The sequence below is a fragment of the Molothrus aeneus genome, chromosome Z, assembly GCF_037042795.1.
Source record: "Molothrus aeneus isolate 106 chromosome Z, BPBGC_Maene_1.0, whole genome shotgun sequence".
Lineage (NCBI taxonomy): Eukaryota > Metazoa > Chordata > Aves > Passeriformes > Icteridae > Molothrus > Molothrus aeneus.
In genome coordinates, this window is record NC_089680.1 from 46,774,061 (window position 1) to 46,794,217 (window position 20,157).

A 20,157-nucleotide genomic window follows, 5' to 3' on the forward strand; every position below is an offset into this window, starting at 1 on the left:
GGGCTCTCAAGGAAGTGGATTGGCATGCTTGAAGCATGTCCACTCAGGCCCCGGGCTCCTCTTGCCCTAGCCAAGCTCTAACTTCACAGAGCAGCACAATTCTCCTGTTTAAGAATTCCAGTCCAACTTGAAAGCATCAGCAAAGAGCAAAAGAACACAAAAGGGAGCTTTCAGGCTTTATGAAGGGTTAAAGTGATGTTTTTTTCATGGCATGATTTTCCTTCACTTTTCTCGTCTAACAAAGACAGCACCTGAGAATCCAGGCTCTCAGTTAAATTAAACATAACTAATTATTAGGTTTGCCTGATGCAAAACTGTGAGGACAAAGGATGAGTGAGGTGAAAACACAGAGACAAAAGATCTTTGCTACAAAAGTCTTCCCAAATGGGGAAAGAGTAGTCCAGGATTGGAAACCCTAGGGATAGGAATTCATTTTGAGATGGCAAAGAAGGTTCTCATGTTTCTCTGACAAAACAAGAGTTCCTTAGAATGAGCTGGAGTGAACACACTGGGAGATGAAAACAGGTAAACTTAAACTTTGTCAAGTGAACAAAATACAGCTGAGATTGAATAAACAGAAAAGAGGAGGTTTGCAAGTGTCTACTGTTCACAGCCTTGGGAAAGTAAGAGACCTGCTTTGTTTGTTTTAGTTATTACAGCATCATCTGTTTTCTCGAGCTAATCAAGGATCATTTTTCATTTTTTAAAATTCACAATGATCCACAAAACATGTTTAACAAAGCTGCATTCCCTTTTTCTGGTTGTAAAATTGGGGTGGGGTCCCAAGAACTAGACATTGCAAATCCACATTCCAAGGGATGATCAGCTGGGCTTCTGCACATACATTCTACATCATTTTGGCATTTATAGTGAAACTGGAGTTCCAGTGAATTCCCTGGCTGTGCCCCTTTCTTCCTGGAACTAAAGCTTTTACATGCCTTGTTTTATCTACACATAAAAATACTTATCAGGGAAAACTTTCTAAATTGTTCTCCTCCTTAGCCTTCTTCCATCCAGACAAACTGTAAATTCTACTATTTAAACCAGACTTTCTAGATGTTGTTGCTTTCATCTGGATTCTCTGTGATTAATCCACATCTTTCCTGGAGGACAATGCCCAGAACTGCATGGAGGGTTCCAGTGGAAGCCTTTCTAATAGCTGTCAGAATGGAAAGTAATTCCACCACCTCTTGATTTAGACACTGGCTGTGGATGCAGCCCTAGTGAAGCGCCATGCATTCATGAAAGCAGAAAAACCATTCACAACCAGCCGCAACACTGACTGCTGAAAAACTGAAGAACCATGCAGCATTCCGTGTGTATCAACACCTTCCAGAGAGCAGGCATGTCTAGTACCTCCTGGGGACAGCAGACTAATTATTATGCTATTTCATGTCTTGGAAACTCAGCAATCTGGAACTGTTCAATACCGTGTATGCCCAACATGCTCTGCATGTTTTTCCAAGCAGAGCATGAAATGTGTCAAAGAGCACTAGCAGGTCAATTAGCAAATGTCTGACGGGATCTTACATGGGGTAAGAGAGCAACACTACAAGCAGGTGTAAAATCATGGTTCTGCACAAGGAGAGAGCAGTACCTGTACTGTAATGGATTAGTAGTGGAGCTGCTGAAGGCAGGGGTGGTACTGTATCCTGGGAATGAAGATGGAGAGACACATCAGTGCAGCCCCTCTGGATACAGCATATGAACGGAATGCAGAGTGTCATAACTTTGGGTTGGGTGTACGCTCTGTGCATGCACAAAACAATTCACCATGTGAACAGCAGTGCCCAAGGGTTTGCTGATCAGTTAGACTGCAGTCTGTTTTACCAACACACAAAGCAGCCTCTGGGAACTCCAGCACTGAGATGCGCAAATGCATGGGACTGTAGGACTGTGTCCTTGCTTCTGACCTGGGCTTTTTAGCCACCAACAACCAAGGAAAGAGTAAGGCATATTTCAGAAGTGGCAGACAAGTTTGGAAACCATCTTCGGTCTCTTGAACATCTGCCAGGATCTGCCCTCTAATACTACAAGCGAAGAGTCACAAACTCTGCCTCATCAGTACAGAGCTGCAAATAAACTTCTGACAAAAGCAGATCCTCAAGCCTTAACGGACGCAAATATAGCCCAGGTATTTCTCATGAAACTAAAATAGTTCCAGCAAAATGCTCTATTGCCATAAAAATGGCTTGTAGTCATTAGACTTCACAATTGCGAAGGTGAGATATGGTCTTACATAGGAAATCTCTCTTCAGGAGCTCAGGGGAGTGCTTCTTATTCTACTGTCCTACATCATTGAAATTTTCCAACTCAGAACTCATCCTAAACAGACGGAAATTTGCATTCAAGTTTATCTTATAGTAGCTCATCACCACATGGTTTCCTCCACTTGCATTCTTCACCTTCTGCCATGGCAGCTGAAGAAATTGATTAATATAGAAAACTAATTACTATCTTCATTGTTAATACTACCTCTCTGAAGTACACTTAGAAGTCTCCCTCAGCACACTTAAATATGGAGAGGACCATGTTAAGTAGCAATTTGCATTAGAGTAGCAGTTTGCTGGTTTATCATTGCCCCGCAAGGGCTCTGCTACACCCAGCGTACATCCAGACAGAGAGACATGCACCAGACTTCCCAGAGGACTCCTTGCTGCTTAGCCCAGACCTTCTCCAGACCACCACCAGAATTAGACTAAGGGAGTGCAAATATAAGTCCTACATGCTGAAACAGCTTGGTTGCTCGGACTATTGCATGCATTTTCTCTCTCCCACCCTACTATTACACATGCACGGCACCTTTCAGTCTTGTTTCCCTTTCTGTCCAGTCTCCGTACTTCTGCAAACAGCATCATAGCAGAATTTCTTAGCTTGGCTTGCGTCCTACTAGAAATACTACACAGCTGTGCACAGAAGAAAAAATCCCATTGCTGGCATTCCTCGTATAAAGCTTTAATATTGTGTTCAACAATCTTGAGGGACAAGCAAATTTAAATTGAAACAGCAGACTATGAAATATAATCATGTCTACACCTCCTCTAAATATTTCTAAGGCCAAAAATAAAGTAGGTTCTAAAGTAGGCTGAAAATACTGTGTTCCAAGGCCTTGAAGCATCTGCATGCTTATAGGACACTACTTTCTCCTGTCCCCTAGGGAGCAGAAGTCCTCTGAAGAGGACATACAGAAGCATACATGAAAACAAGCTATCAAAAAATGAGGGAAAGGAATGCTTTGAATTTAGCAGCTGGTCATAGAGGTGGGGTGAGGAGGGGAGCAGAGAATTCAGGAAAGTGGTATCACTGCTAAAGAACAGCAAACAGAGCAGTAAGTACACAAAGTGAACAGCTGTCTGTGAATGTTCCACCCCACAAATGCAGTATGCCAAACAAGGCACTATTCAAAGCTTAGCAAGTTAAGGAAAAAGGAAAAACTCAACAATAATGCATGTCTCTGACAATAAATTCAGAAATAAAAAACACTTGTTAAAGGAAGGACTACCCTGTAATGACTGAGTAATAGCTATGAGATAAAAATCCCTCCAAAATTAGAATGATCACAAGAACAAAACTGAACATTGTTTTATTGATAAATAACTTTTAAAATAATTTAACTCAAATATTCTAGCATTACAATGGTAAACAACGTGAAAATTTTCAGAAAGTCAACTGAAGTCAACAGAATCCAAACTTGTTAAACAAACACAGATTTTTCAATTTTATCCCCATTATGTCTTCAAGGCCATGTAGTAGTTATACTTCTCTTCAAAGCCTGTTACTCATTTTATTGCTAAGCTGCTACATTGCAGAAGTGATGATTAATCACCCTTTGAAAATTCCACAAGACTTTGAGACACAAAATCATGAATCCATGTATCAATATGTGGAAGAGATGTGTCCACAAGAAAAGTCACTATTTTTCGATCCCAAGAGTTAGTGCTGTCATTAACTGCCTGTATCTGTGCCACAAAAGGTTTCTTCTCTACCAGATTCCGAAACACTATTGATGCCTCTTCTGACCACTGCTGGTTTTTCACTCCTAGAACAAACATAAAGCAAAACAGGTCATTTATAGACTAGAACAATCTAAGTTTAAAAGAAGTGGTGTGAGTTTAAATACTTGAGAAAACAGTTTTTAAAGTGCTAATGCATGCAACTTAAATCTAGAAAAAACACACAAGCTCACTCATCTCCCACACAAACAAACTTAATTATTACATTTATTTTTTCTTGAAGTTTAAAGATAATGCTAGGTTTGCAGAAGTGAAAAGCAGATGCACTGACTCACTGAGGAATTCAGAGAATATTAGCTGCCTTGCATGACCAGGGCTTATCAGGAACCATGACAAAAAGGAAACTAAAGATTCTTTCAAAACAAACTTCCTTTGTTTTCAGCCTGAGGGTGCTGACATTACTTGTCCCATTGGCCTTGCTTTAGATTTTCATCTCAAAGCAGCATCAGTTACTAAAACACCTGCCAAACCTTTAAGTCCCAAACAAGACATATAGGGGGCAGAAACAAATAGAAATTATGCCTAAATGCCTCACAACTGCTCTTACTTTTTTCAGAGTAGTATCCCACAAAGTCAAGTCTGCTGGAACCTAAACAGGTTTTTGAATATGGCTGCAATCCACCTAGAAATAAGTGGCTCCTGCAGACTTGGGATTCAGTTGCCCAGACCACTGCTGGCGTACGGCATCTAGACACACGGGCTCAAATATCATGGTGGAATACCCAAAAGCCACTTGATGGATAACAGAAGCAGAACAGCAAAATGACAATACTTTGCTTTTATTATTAGCAGCAGCTTGCCACTGACAGGACAACACAGGAATACAGTTGCCTGCAGATTCCAAAAGGAATGAAAAGTCAATAGTTAATCAACACTTAAGGAAAAGTAATTATTGCTAGGAAAGCATTATGCAAATGGGAAAGCAAATGGGATTTTACAAGGAAACAGATTAGCGACTAAGAGGCATGAGACACAAAAACAGAGAGAAAAAAGTGGAAGAATAGCAGGACAATAGTTACTGATCTTCCAGGCTTAGCTGGCCTGCTTTGACAATATGAAGAATCTCAGAGGCAATTTAGGTAGCTACTTGGGAGACTCAGTGAAGCAGGAAAAGTGGATGACTTGCAGGCTTGCTGGGCTGGATCCTCCAGAAGACAGACACAGCCAGAAATCAGCCACATCACAGCACTGCATGCTGAGGACCCCAGCCTGTCGGTAGCACATCCACCACACATCACTAGTTTAAAACAAACCCCAAGGTCACACTGAGGCTATGCAGGAAAGCAAATCCACAGAAGGCACAGGACACTAACTCTGTCACCTGTCACTTCCAACAAGTATATTCTGTGACTGAAATCTAGAGCAGTGCTGACCAAACAGCATCAGCAAGCAGCAGCTGACTAAGATGAGACATATACATCCCAAGACAACACAGAAATGAAGGAAAAATTTTGAAATGAAAGAAAAGATAGCACGGAGAGATCAATTTTTATTTTTGAAATTCTCTTAGATGCATGTACACTCTCTATGTGCCATATTCTCAAGGAAATTTTCTTATGTAAACTTATTGAAAGCCCCATCCCCTCATGGAGTTCTTTGTTTGAGAAAACCAATACATTTCAGGCAACTCTGAATTCCAAATAAGCACTGGAATTACAATAGGGTCAAGATATATATATATATATATATCTAAAAATCCTCTAGAAATTCAACATCTAGGTTCCTAACTTTATGTAAACTATGATAATCAGAACATTAGGTCCTTACCAACAGTCACATAATAACTTTCACACTTGGTAATTGGCTATGTTAAAGGATCCAAAAAACATTAAGTTTTTATTTCCCTGTGTCTTTTGCATAGTAGATATCACACACATCAATGATAAATTTTATGACCATGAAAAGCAGCTGCTGGGAAAGTTTAAAGAGTCTCCATTCTCAAAGATGGTATCCTAAAGTGCTGCATTAAATTAAACAAACAAAAATAGTTAAATAGAATCATCACCGCCTATGTATGCCAAGAATAAAAGCAGGACATAAAGATGTAGAAAAACTCAATTACATAATCTTTGACTTTTTTCCATTTTACATTTCTGTTCATCTCATATGCCCACTGATGTAAGACTTTAACAAAAACAATTGCAAATGCTTGATACCTACCTGCAAGCTGAGCTGTGATAGCTTGGAAAGGTAGTGTTCTGAACGTATCCAGGAGCGGCTGTACTTTCCCTACACTGACAAACTCATGTTTGCCATAGTCCAGTTCATACACTGACAAAAACCCATTTCTAAGAATCCCTTTTATTATGACCCTGTACCACCTAAAAGGGGGAAGAACAAGAATAGACCATTTGAATTCATATTCGCACACTGTCAAAGCACCAGAAAAACAATGCACAACCAAAAAATCTTGACCAACATGCCTCAGGCTTCCCAAACCTGGATTTAGCTGAATAATATCAACTATCCCAGCTACAATCTGGAAGCATGAAGAGACTGCAATCTCATTTATTCTCTTAATCTCTCAGATATCATTGGACATCTGCTATGTTGTTAACAATGCAGACTAAGCAAAGCTAGGCTTGCCTAGCTTCACAGAGTTAAGCTTGCTTTCAAAGATTTTAAGTAATTTAAGTATCTACTTACTCATCTCCAATTTTAGCTGCATACAGCTTATTTTTTTCAATGGTCACAGGTTTCTCTTCTGCCCTGCTGTAGTACAAGATCATTTCTTCCATTAGGGCGTACAGATTGTTTAGCTCATTCCAAGGCTGGACAACGAAATGACCGGGATGGCAGGCCACCGAGACGTAGATATCCATGAGGTCACCAGGCTTTGGCAAGAGTAGAGGGGGTGGCATCTCCATGGTGGACACTGCACTGCCGGGCTCTCTGCCTGAATCAGGGAAACTCTTCTCCAGCTTCCCACTAGGTAACTGTAGAGCTGGAACAGCATCACCTACAGCTTTTGTGAAGCCTGTCCCACTGGGAGCCACACTCAAGAAAACATCTTTTTGATGCTTCCACAAGTCTGCATTTTTGATCTGTCTATTGATGCTACGATCCATGTCTGGGAAATTCTCTGGAGCAAACAAGTAGATGTGTGCAATTCCTTTTGAAGCATCCTGTTTAATCACCTTGGAACAAAAAATACCATTTAACAACCAGTTACTAACTATTAAAGGCACATCTGATTTTGTACAGAAGACTAAAGCAGCGACAGTTCATTGCACTTACATACAGAAACAGTTTCAGTGTTCTCCCAAAGATATTAAAGAAGCTGGGGGTAATAAACTGTTCACAGAAGATAAAAAGATAAAAAACACTGCAGCAATTCCACTAACTTAAAGCAAACACAAAACTTGAATTTTGTTCCATCCAATAGGTTCAATCACAGTACTGTAGAATTGAATAGAATTCTTGCTTCCAGAAGAACAGTAGCCAGTGTCCACACAGATCTAAACAACTTATTAAATAATAACACCTAATCCTTTAAGCTATCTTCCAGTCATTATGGGAAATGAAGCCTGCTAAATTAGATGAAAAAAAAAAAGAAAAAAATCTTCTAGGTTTCTCTCGCATGTAATTTTTAAGCACTGACATAAAAATATTTCCTATTTACCACCAGATATGCTAACATTATTAATAGTGAAGCACTTAAATTTTAATTTGACAAAGTATGCAACATTCTTTTAAAGATGCTTCTGCTGATGTTCCTAGCCAGGAATAAAAACTTTCTACAATTAAAGCATGAATCTGTTCTCTATTATTTAATACAGCCAAAATGAGCACCAAATTCAAGCTCTTTTGGAAGAGAATATCTAGAAAAGCCAGGTGCAACAGGTATAAGTCTCAGAGTAGAGGTCTAGACTAAAGCAAGCAAGAAGGTTATGGAAAGCTATAAAGCACTTTTTCAAAGTGTCTGACAGCAGCTGGAATCAAAAGGTTAAGAAGAAATTATCTTTGTTTAGTCTGTAGTTATAATAGATTTATAAGGGTATTTTCAGTAAGTTAAACTAAGTGAAAATTGCAAATGGAAACAATTTTATCTCAAAGATAGGAGAAATTCTAACTATATAAAGCATATACTAAAACAAAGTCAATTAGAAAAAGCAAATAAAAAATAAAACTGCTTTCAAAGAGATTAGAAGGAGAAAAAGCTTTGCTCACAAGAGGCGTAAAAGTAATTCAAGATTAACTGAGAAGTTGTGTATTTCTATGTGCTGAAACATGACAACTACGTTTCTTTCTTATCAGTGGTGAAACAACTCTAGCTGTATATTTGGACTTGGACAGCAAAATGAACAACTGCTGTGAAAATTGCTAAATTCACAGCAGAGGGGAAAAGACAAGATTCTAACAGGCCTAAGCAAGTAAGTTTTATAATAAATTTACTAAGAAAAGAACTTTGTATAGAATTTATGTCCTTCAGCTGGATACAAACTTCTACACTTCTGTAACAAAAACCAATTTGATGAGCTGTTAAGCTTTTGAAGTTGTTCTTCCAGTGCTCTTTCCACAAGCCTATGCCAGTTCAGGTCTCATAGGCATTTTGACTACTTACCTTCATGCTAAATTCAGGACAATTTATTACAGCATCTCTCAGCCACAGTACAGCATCTGGAGTCCACATGCCAGTGTTAGGAGGCAGATCTGCCAGACAGCACTTCAAAGCCTAAGAACAGAATTAAGTATACAAGGTATAATTTAGTAATACAAAAGCTGGTCCAATTCAGAGAATAATGCTGACAGAGTCAATGATGCATGACAAACAGAAAGAGCAAAACGCAAATCCAGTACCATGACACATACACAACATCCACCAACTCACAGGACTACACTGTGATTTATTTCAGGCGAAGATGCACAATAAAATACACTGCAATGTTGAATGCTGTGAAACAAAACAGAATTTCAGTACATAAACCTTGAAGTAGCAGCACTACTAACACTGGCAAGAGATTGAATACAGGTTAACTTTAACATGTCTTCCTACCTGAGGAGGTATTGCAATTACTTCTCTCAGGAATTGTGGTGGGATTTCTTTGAGCTCTGATACTTTTACAGTTGCAACTGTTCCACTATCCATAAATTGCACATCAAGTGCCCGTCTAGTGTGAATAATTTTTATCTGAAAGAAGAAAGCAAGAGCATAATTTTGAGATTAAAAAACCAACAGTGACACACACAAAATATTTAATGGAAACAAAGCATTCAGAGTGAGTTAAACAAAAAGAAGAGACATTTCTATGTGGGCAAATTCTAGCTGCTTTTTGAATACTTCTTACCTCTACACGTGCCAATTTTCCTTTGGAAGGAAACAAGCAGATTTTGCCACAGAAAGGTAGCAATACATTGAACTCAGATGTCTGCTGCAAATACAAAAACAGGAGTCAAAAAGCACAGAGCTATTACTATCTGGCACACTAACCATTTCAAGTAACCATTTCAAAAGCAAGACATGGCAAAAAAAGTATTGAGAAGCAAAAGTTCTGTTTCAAATAAAAAGTATCTTTCTGGCTTTAGAAACACTTGTTATCACATTGCTTTAAGCTTCCCCAGCTGGTAAACTTTTTGTCCCAAACTCTGTATCTTACAGGGAAATTGGGAGAACATGAAGTGACAGGGGTAAAAAGCCACATTTGGAAAAAGACTAGAAAATCACCAACAATTACTTGACTTGAAAAGTGAGAGCAGTTAAGGGCTATGACAGACAAGCTCAAGTGAAGAAGTTCCTAGCTTATATTCTAGAGCATAAAATTTCTTGAGACATATAACAAACCAAATTTACTGCTAACTCAAATGAAAGTCTCATAGGGGTGACAGGCACCATAATAATCCTAAATAACAAAACAAGAAAATAGCTACACTATAAAAAGTAGGGAAACTACATTTGAAGAACAATCAACACCTTACTAAGTTTAAATTCTTGGGCAAAATGAGTTAAAATACTCCAGATAAGCTGCAAAGCCTGGTATTAACAGAATCTGAAGAACAATCTCTTTCTTTGATAGCAGCAAGAAAATAACAACCACTATCTCCCAAGAATACCAATTCTTGAAACACCTATAAGGCTGCCTTCCTTAGTGTCTTTGTGTTGCTAAATATTTTAGCAACTTTTAGCAACTTGTGCTGCTAAACTTCAGCAACTTTAGCAAAATATTTATACACTTTCTTTCAGTGTTTAGCTTGCTTGAAACTGAATCCTGATAAATGAAATATGTTCAGTATAAAATAGTACCAGGTGGTCGCGACAACAGCTTAACTTCTACACCTCAAACACTTCGACAGCATAGCTTCACTAGCAGCAGTTCCAACAGGATCTGCTTTGCATGATTTGATTTTGTCAGGCTCAGCAGAACTACAAAATTGATTATCTTAATTCTTACAAATTAGATTCTCATAAGATTTTTTCTCTTTGACCTAAATTCCCTTGAGACTAGTAAGGATGCTGCATGTATCTGTAAACATGGTGGAACACCAGCCTTCTCCACCATGTGCCTATTTTAAAGCAACTTAAGACTTTTCAAAAAGTCCCCTATACATCACTTTGACGTTGAAAAGAATGCATCAAAAGACACTTTTCACACTGAAAGGTGCGCGCCAGAAAGCCCCAAACTAGAAAGAGAACTTTTAGCCTTTTTAAATAGTCTATGGCTACCACAGAAACTTGAACTTATGTGCAAGAAAAATTATTGGTACTCTCTGGAGAAATGCTGCATGACTTTACCATTTCCCTTAACGTGGAACTTACCTTGTAAATAAAGTAGTCTTCTAGTTTCTGCAATATTTCAGAAAGTCTAGACAAGCCTTTGGATGGCACTTGACAATACAGGCTCCCATCAGAGGAAACACTGGTTACTCTAACATTGGTATACAGTGCATCTACCTGCAACAGTAAGAGTGTGACAAGAAAGGGAAAAAAAAAAAACAACCCACAAAATTTAGCAAATTTCTGACTACTGTTTTTTGTCCATATAAGACCTCAACAGTAATTGATTTTTAATAATTAAGGAGGAAACAGGACAATGGTACCTGTAGGTGCAGTTCAAGGGACTTGTCATACAATGCCTTCAGACAAGCAGCATTGATGTTGATATCATCTTCTCCAGAAGTATCATAGAGGACAAGAAGAGGAGTATCACTCTTTTCCAGTATTTCCACAGCAAATATCTTGAAACATGTCTGTGATTCCACAGCCTTTACTAGGACAGGATCATCACAGAAGGCTTCCAGTCCTGTAAGACACACACCGGACCTTTTTGTGGACAGAAGTTTTACTGCACCCCTATTACTTGCTATCTACTTAATTTCTACTTTTTTATCAAAGAAAGCCACTTTTGGGGGCAAAATAGAAAAGAAAAAGACCCTCTTCAGAAAGAGTTGAGGCAAATGTGTAGAAAAAAATGGAAAGCATGTCAAGTATTAAAAAATCAACCAATCAAAAATTATTCAAGCTCATTCACAACAATTTCATATATTTAAAATTTAATATTTTAAAAAAGTTAGAAAGGCCTACTAGTTTTAGAAAGGTAAATAAATTTACCTTTCTAATAGCACTAGGATCACTTCAGAATAATTAAACATATTTAGAAATATTGCCTAATTTGGCAACAACAGATGTACTTCATTTATGGAAAGAAATGTGCTAGTGCACATTGCTTGACACAACACATTTCCTTTACTTTAAATTTTTCCTTTTATTTCTTTAGGCTCATGTATATTAAAGGGATAAAGACATCCATGTTAAGTGCAGAAACAATTAGGCTCCATTACAATGGTACAGGATAAAATCATCTTCTAATATCAAGGATTCTCTGTAAAACTCTTCTTCACATCCTTTCTTCCTTTCTTTTCCTTCTTTCCATGCATACCCATGTCTGCTTAGACTAGCTGAGCTGAACAAAATCTATCAAACACATATAGAACTATTACAAAAAAGGATCAGAACTCCCAGTCTCACAGAGGCTTCAATACATAAGCTGTGCCAACAGTAAGCATGTGTGCAGTCAGCACTGGCTTTCTCTTACCTGCCAGTTTACATTTTGCAGCTTGAAAAGGAAGTGATCTGAATTGTTTCTGCAGTCTGCACACACTGTTGCTTTCAACAAATTCATTGAAGCCATGATCAACATAGTATACCTGAGAAGGGAAAAGGGAATTAAAAGGACAAGATCATGAATATAATTGTAAGTATGTTTCCTTGAGTCTACGGAGACTGCATTTGGTTGTCACATTCTCTAATACAACCACAGACAAATTACTTTTTGCCAGTTTAGTACCATTAATTTCATGTTTTCAGGGAAAGCCTCCTTCTCAAGATGTGTATAATACCATCCGCTCCAACTGTTCTGCAGAATCTGAACTTCAAACAGGAACTGTGCTGCAAGAATTCAGCATATACTATCTCAAACTATGCAAAGAAAGGTAATAAAGTCACAATTATTATTTACAAAATTTTGAAAGTGTTGAAAAGTCAAATACTACTTAGGTGCCATTTTAAGTTTTGCCTACTGTTTTTACAGCATTAAGAGAATAATTTTGATTTAAGCTTGTCTTTACTTTGATCCAAATACCACAGTCAATGCAGGAAACTAGAACGGAAACTACTACTGCCAGCAAATAACTGGAGCTAAAGTTACAGAAGGAAGGCTTTGATGGGACTTCCTACAACTTTTTTCTGAAACTCTATCTTGCAAAATATCTCCAAAGCAAATATTAAAAAGAAGGTCTAAACACTGTGACAAAGGAAAATCAGCAAAAGCTGCAATAAAGCAGCAGCCTTCCCTGGACTGATAGCTCTGACTAGGGAGAAATTAGAAGCAAGCATGCTGCTAATTTTCTTGCCACTTCTCTAAACCCAACAAGACCTCTCTTTCAGAAAACCAAGTTTTGACATCCAACTCCAATTCACAGCTGAAGGGTATCATACTAACTTTCAGAAAAAACTCAGTTCTAATACATGTGCTATTTCAGTATTTATAAAATGGTTCAACTTCAAAAGTATGTTAAGCAGGGCTGGGGAAAGAAACAAAAATGTTAAAGATGTATCATTAATACTGATTAGACAAGAAATAACTGAGCAGTATTAAACTTTTTTTATCCTTCTAATATACGTTCTAACTTCACTACAGATGGCAAGAAAAGTCTGTTCAGCACAGGAAAATTTTTTAACAGAGGAGTGAAATAATGTCAATGGGGTTTAACTAATACATACAACATAACTCCCAAAACACCAGATTTGCCTGGAAGGGGAAAGTATACTCTGTTTTTTTTGGTTTTTTGGGTTTTTTTGCTATTTAGTGCATATTAGAGATACTTCAGTACAAAACTTCAGACAAGATCTAGGAGCAAATGAATGTTGTCCTTTCCTTCCTCTTCCTGTGTTTCCCTCAAACCATTCCTCCTACCAAAGGTACATTTTCAGTACCAAAGTGCTATAGGGCCTAGTTCCTTTTAAAACCAAAACCAAAACCAAAACTCCCAAACTCAAACTATTCATGGAGAAAAACCTGAAAGAACATTTCATTTTATCAATCATATAACTTCTACAAGGTCTTAATTTCTCATATACCTGAAAATAGAAGCACTTCAGGGCAAGAAAAGAAAGAATACTAATGCTGCATATTTAAGACTTGACTGTATATCTAAAAAACAAGCTTGTCTCAATCTTTCACCATGTGCCAGAGGAGGTAATTGCTTGCCTTTACTCTGTTGTCCTCTAGAGAAATTATCCGTGCACGCAACCAGGCATCTTCTTCAGCATGCACTGCAACAAGCTGCCCAACACTCAGAGACGGAGCTGATGACACTGTACCGGTCTGATTGTAGTATGCTTTCATTTCATCTTCCATTTGTTCCTGGGCAGAAGAATACTCTTTGCCCACATACCTAAAATATTTTACAAAAACAAAAACAAAAAAAAAACCACAACAAGAGTTGGGATGCAACTTCAAAAAAGCTGAATAAAAACATAAGAACATTTACATACATATATGAATAAATTATATACATTTTCTAAGACATTCATGTCCAAACTCTTAGCTTTTTAGGACAAAAAAGTTACCCTGTTACTAACAAACACCATCTTAATCTGGTTTTCACTACAGTTGATCTAAACCAAAGCATCTAAAGTGTCTTTAAAAATTAGCTGTTAAACCAAGTGCTGTTTTCTCTCATACAACAGTTTTATCTTCGTATTTGGCTGCTGACCTAATGTTCATATTAATGCTGTTTTTGCTACAAAGGTCATCTTAAATCAACTATATAAACTTTCTGAAAATCCAAATGAGAAGTTCTGAATGCTTCAGAAACAAATCATATTAGAGCAGACAAAAGGAAAACCTATCCACAAATTTGTATTACTAGCTACTGTTTCAGCTTGTTCATAGAGATCATGATTCTACTAAATTCTACCACATAGTTTAGATTATATGCAGATAGTGTAATGCAACATGGTATCATAACTCTGTTACAAACATTATGTTAAATCTGACCACATTCCAGGGAACTCTGATTTTCCTAGAAACAGCCTTTTTGTTTCTGTGCAAGCATTCATCTATTTCGTAATGGAGATAAAGTGGGATGACAGTCACACATGTGTGACTCAAAAGTTTCTTGAACATTTGTTTCATAAAGATACCTAACAGACAGTCAGAGTAACTCAACTGAAAGCAGAAGAATCTTTCAGAATTTCCTGCTTCACTCCCTACTTTATTAATTATTTCTTGTAAGTGTTCAACTGCAGTACCTAGTGTACCATCTCTTCCTTCAAACACTCTGCTGTGAATGTCTAGCAAATATCTAGGAGTGTTTCTATCTATCTCTCTATCATGACTACATTACAATTCTTTGAGAATTGATCCATGTCTCAAAACAGAAACAGCATCAAAACCAGCACCTTTCAGCATTGCCTTCATTTGTACTGCAAGTGAAAGGTTTCAGACAAAAAGCTTAGCCACATACCAAGAAAGTAAAGAGATATTGCTCCATCCCTGAGATTGAGTTAGGAACCTTGATTTTATTGATCCTGCAAAAATCAACATCAACCAACAGCAGCTACATAGTTCTTGTGTAGGTCAGCAGAGAGGCAGGCTGGTAGGACATGTAAGAAAAGAAAAGCCCATGCACTGTTTCCTCCCTATATGTCTACATGAACATTTTCTGGTCATGGCAAAAGACCCTAATCCCTCTAGGGCTAGTTTCATCATAATGGGATAAATGACCCTGCCCATGAAGTGGATGGATACTACTACATGGATAATCCTGAGTAGTAATTTTTGTAACTAGGACCAAGAAACCACTAATTATCATCATGTACCTACTAGAGCTGACAAAATGAGAAACTTCAATACTGTCCAAGAAACATGGCTCAAATTTGGGAATGGCTGCTTTGTAGAGAAATTTTTACATAACCATCTTCAGCTCAATGTCATATGGTATTTTAATCCACAGTACTAAAAGTATTAATCTGAAATATTTAGGGGAAACATCCTTAAAATAACAGACTAGAAAGCTAAGAACCATTACTCCACATGGACAGTAAGTTAAAAATGATGCCAGAACTAAAAGGTGCACAGGAACGTTTTGTAGAGTTAAGTCACATGTGCACAGCAGGCTGGAAGTAACAGATGTAATGTAACAATCCACCTCTTACACTGTCCCCTTAAACCAGGCTGATTAGGAACCAAATCAAGAAACACTAGTAGTTTTTTGCTGGATGAATGCTCATCTTTCCATAAGTAGAATCTGAGTGCAGACAAGTCATGCCTAGTTAGTGTAAGGTATAGAAGCAAAAAGTATTTTAATAAGCACAATAGTAATATCAGAATACTGTTTTGTGTTATAGTGGGATTATTTTATAAAATCTTCCAATTGCAAGTCAAATCTGCCTTGATTCTCAGACACATTAAAGCTAATGATAAAAGTGATTGGTTCAGGACAGAAAAAGTTTCAGAAAATTTCCATTTAAACACAAACAAAAGGATTTAAAATTTTCATTAGCAAAATAAGTAAATAATAAAGTCCTGAAACCTCCTGTTCATCTCTTTTTTTTCTGGCAACCTGCACAATATGAACATGTGGATTTAAAAATAAAGCAAAAAAGGAAGATTCCAAAATATAAACTTGCCTAATAAGGACCTCATTAGTGTTTTTCAATTCTAACACCATGATGGACACAGATCCTTCTGATGGAATAATTAGAGAAGGAACAGTTATGTTTTCTAGGTACTGGTCCTTGGATTCTTCATACTGCTGTTCAGCTGTGGCCTTCACACTATCATGCCTCTTTACTTTCTCAGTGACATTCAGATTTTCATCAATGCATTTCTGGGGTTTAGCATAGAGGATTGCCTTTCTGGGGACTTCTGATACGTAGTCCACAACACATACATCTGACAGCAACTCTAGATTATTTAGAATGTCTTCTGGGAATTTTACTTGGTAAGTGTCTTGGTAGACTTTGGGAAGTGCATGAGCCCAAAGACCATTGGAATACTTCAGCAAGATGCCAACAACTTTTGCTTTGAAGTCGCTACTGAGTGATGCAGGTGTGGTCTCCATACTTGGCTTTAACAAAGGGTCTGCTTTTGGTGAAGTAACATTCTGAGATGCCTTTTCTTGTTCAGCATCGCTTTTTGCTGCTGGTGGTATTTTCTTAGCAGGATAAATAAATCCATCTATTGGATCACCTCTGTGTATTTTCTCCACCTTGGAAAACAACAAAGAGAATCAATAATCAGTTCCATTTGTAACACTAAATTGTTTGGTCAACTACACTTTTATAATATGCATTTTATACAGACTTTGAAGAGAACATCCACAGGGAGCTAAGCTTGAGGCAGTTACTACAGGTTAGCATTTCCTGTAATGCTTCCTCCTCTGTTTTGAAGGCTTCCAAACACATATGAGTACATCAGTAGTAGGCAAATATCTAATCTATGCAATACAACTGGGACTTGCTTCCAAAGAAGTAAGTACAGTCTCTCTTTCCTCCTAGCAGGACCAGAAGATGGTGACACCCTTCACAAATTTACATCTTTTCCATGTTAACCTTCCCCACAAGCGGATCATAAGCAAAAGTTTCTCTCAGTTTTCTAAGGGAAAGAAGATTTGACTCTATACTTCAGAAACAAGAGGACACTTGCCAAGCAGTGCTGTCAGGCAGGCTATCTGCTGTCATGCTCAGGGAATTAGTTTTCTTTACAAAAGTTCTGATATCAAGGAAGAAATTTCTGTTTCATAATAAATTTCGTAACAAAATTGATTAGACCCTTTTAAATCATGGCCCCAGCTTCCTTCAGAACCAGGTATTTTACCAGTCCCTACATATCCACCCTTTGCTATAAGCTTATCACATAGTCTAGAGTCACAACATTGAAAGTACTGTTTGAGAACTGTAGCCACAAACTCACAATAAAATTCTGCTTCCTAAAGCTTTGCAGTTTCAACCTAGATTGATCTAATCATACCTTAGCAGGAGTCTATGTAAAATTGAGATAACAAAAGGTCTTAATGTTTTCGCATCGGTTCCAAAGCAAGAAAAACAAAGTTCCAAAGTAAGGTTTATGTAGCTCCACTTTGGAGCTCCTTTGTCAGAGGAAACAACTCTAATCAAAGTAATTTTTAAAAGCACATCAATGAAAAAAACATGGAGCAGCTGAATTACTTGCTACTACTCAGGGGTAGCATTCACCTCCACCCTATTATTGTCCACACCCATCAGAACCTTATAAACCTTGCCCAACTAATTATTTGCAGTTCTGTCCTAGCAACAGACAATCAAAGCAGAATGAACAAAACTCCAGGTATTTTCTTACAGAAAAAGAATAACACATATCACTCATTATCAAGATAACATTAGCAAGAAACAAATACTGAGTTACAATTATTATTGAAAACTAATCAAATGGCCTTTGCTAGAATGGCCTGTGTCTAGAATCATGTATTTTGTCCCATGTATATCACATCATACTTAGCTCAAATTGCCACATGGTCTGAATTAAGAGTCAGGAAATGAACTATATAAGTGCATTTCCATACACTTGCTCTGCATTACATTGTCTAGGCTGGCACCAAAACAATCTGTGAAAAGATTATTGGGAAGAGGCCTTGGTCAACTTCCATGAACATTAGCATGACACAAAGAAAATAATTTTCATAGATATAAAAAAAAATATTAACCATGTTAGAGAACCCTCACACATTCTTGGTAGCATGCCTAAATTATTCTCTATCAGTGAAAAAACAAAATAGAAATATTTTCTGCAAGGATAAGACATAAGAAAGCAAAGTTCTTGGGCATCTCTGCTAGTCAGCTTAATATAAGAGACAATAAACATGTCTGGCAGTAAAACCCAGAAGAACCGAGATGCCTTCAATGATTCCTGACAGAGAGCACCTATATTTGTACCCTCTGATATGAGGAATCTTACAGCGCCCTTTGCACCACAGGAGAAGAAAGGAGTTCAGTTAAAAATAGAACCAAACAAAAAACTTATCAAAGCCTTGCAAAGGCTTTGATACATGGTCAGGAGACCTAAGTTTATCAAGGCACACAGACAAAAAAATCAGAGCATGCCATTTTGGCAGATAATCTTATCCTAGATAGAGAGGAATTGATAAGGATGTCCCATGTGTCCATGGACAAAGCTGAGGAATTCATTTACATGACCAGCCAAGGAAACCTTTACAACCAGAAAATACTTAACATTATCAAGACAACAATTTGTTTGAGAATGCTGTGTTGGACTATATAGCAGTTCATCCTGGAAGAAGCTGGATGCAGAGGTCTACCTTTATGTATCCCTTCTCTTGGCTAGTGCTCTTTAAATAGAGCTGCAACACAGCTGAATAAATTTTTGCTGACAGGACTATAAACCCTTACACAGTAGACCAGCAGCAGACTGAGGAGAGAAGATCCTCAGAAATCTTTAAGCCTCTTAACTCCAATAATAGCTCTGGGGTTTTCTAGACACTGAAGTTCAGTTTTGAAGAGGCTGTATATGCTAACTGCACAAACCATTTAGAGACAGCAAAATGCTATTTTCTGTAAATTGTTTCAGATTACCTCAGTATAAATAAGCACAGGCTGACATCACTAGAATCACAGAATCATAGAATATCCTGAGTTAGAAGAAACCCACAAGAATCACTGAGTCCAAATCCTGGCCCTGCACAGGACATCTCCAGGAATCACATCACCTTCAAGGCCATAGAAACTTCTCATAACAAGCAAATGGCTCCACTTGTGAGCAGCACTTCAAAACAGACACCCTTTCTTAAGCACAAATGTCTCAACCAAGTTTCCTGTTGAGCTTACAGATTTACCTTCAAGGTACTCCCCATTAGTATGGCTGACAGCCCAGCTCTGCAAGCACATTATTATACTGGGAGGTACTGAGAAACACCTGAAAGACATAGTCATTTGTCACAGCCAGCACAGGTTCATGAGGATAAACTCCTGCTTGTCAAACTTAATTTCATTTTATGACAAGACAGGTAACCCACCTAGCTGATCCAGTGGATATAATCTTTTTGGGTTCCAGTAAAGCTTTCCATCCTGGCTCTCACAGTGTCCTTCTGGACAAACATCCAGCCCACACCTGGATGAACGCATCACATGATGCGTGAACAACTGGCTCATGGGTCCCTGAATGGGGTGACATCAGACTGGTGACCTGTCACTGGTGGGGTTCCACAGGGCTCCATCCTCAGCCCTGTGCTCTTCAACAGCTTCATAAATGACCTGGATACTTAGTAACCCTGGGAAGGAGTACTAAGCAAGTTCACAGAAGATAAAAAACTGGGAGGAGCTGTTGACTCCCTCACAGGCAGGAAGGTCTTGCAGACTGACCTTCATCAATTAGAGGGCTGGGCAACCACCAACAGTATAAAGTTGAACAAGGGGAAGTGCTGGATTGTGCACTTGGGATGGGGCAACTCTGGATGTGTGTATAGACTGGGGAGCAAGAGACTGGAGAGCAGCTCCATGGAATGGGAGCTGGGGGTCCTGGTCAGTGCAAGTTGAACGTGAGTCAGCAGTGCCCTGGCAGCCAGAAGGGCCACCCGTGTCCTGGGGGGCATCAGGCACAGCATCACAGCCAGGCAAGGGAGGGGATTGTCCTGCTCTGCTCTGCATTGG

General features: G+C 38.2%; 1 protein-coding gene across 1 annotated transcript in view; it reads right to left on the bottom strand.

Moving 5' to 3' along the window:
• Nucleotides 1–3,567: 3,567 nt before the first annotated feature.
• TDRD7 (tudor domain containing 7) overlaps nucleotides 3,568–20,157 on the bottom strand; it is a 42,379-nt gene continuing 25,789 nt past the window's right edge. Inside the window, exons 6-16 of the mRNA XM_066569064.1 lie at nucleotides 16,144–16,724; nucleotides 13,718–13,904; nucleotides 12,044–12,155; nucleotides 11,049–11,251; nucleotides 10,768–10,902; nucleotides 9,302–9,385; nucleotides 9,010–9,144; nucleotides 8,578–8,688; nucleotides 6,660–7,150; nucleotides 6,174–6,334; nucleotides 3,568–4,039 (exon numbers count right to left, since the gene is read on the bottom strand). Coding sequence (XP_066425161.1) covers nucleotides 3,819–4,039; nucleotides 6,174–6,334; nucleotides 6,660–7,150; nucleotides 8,578–8,688; nucleotides 9,010–9,144; nucleotides 9,302–9,385; nucleotides 10,768–10,902; nucleotides 11,049–11,251; nucleotides 12,044–12,155; nucleotides 13,718–13,904; nucleotides 16,144–16,724 — 2,421 coding nt within the window. The 3' untranslated portion in view covers nucleotides 3,568–3,818. The remainder of the gene's footprint in view (nucleotides 4,040–6,173; nucleotides 6,335–6,659; nucleotides 7,151–8,577; nucleotides 8,689–9,009; nucleotides 9,145–9,301; nucleotides 9,386–10,767; nucleotides 10,903–11,048; nucleotides 11,252–12,043; nucleotides 12,156–13,717; nucleotides 13,905–16,143; nucleotides 16,725–20,157) is intronic.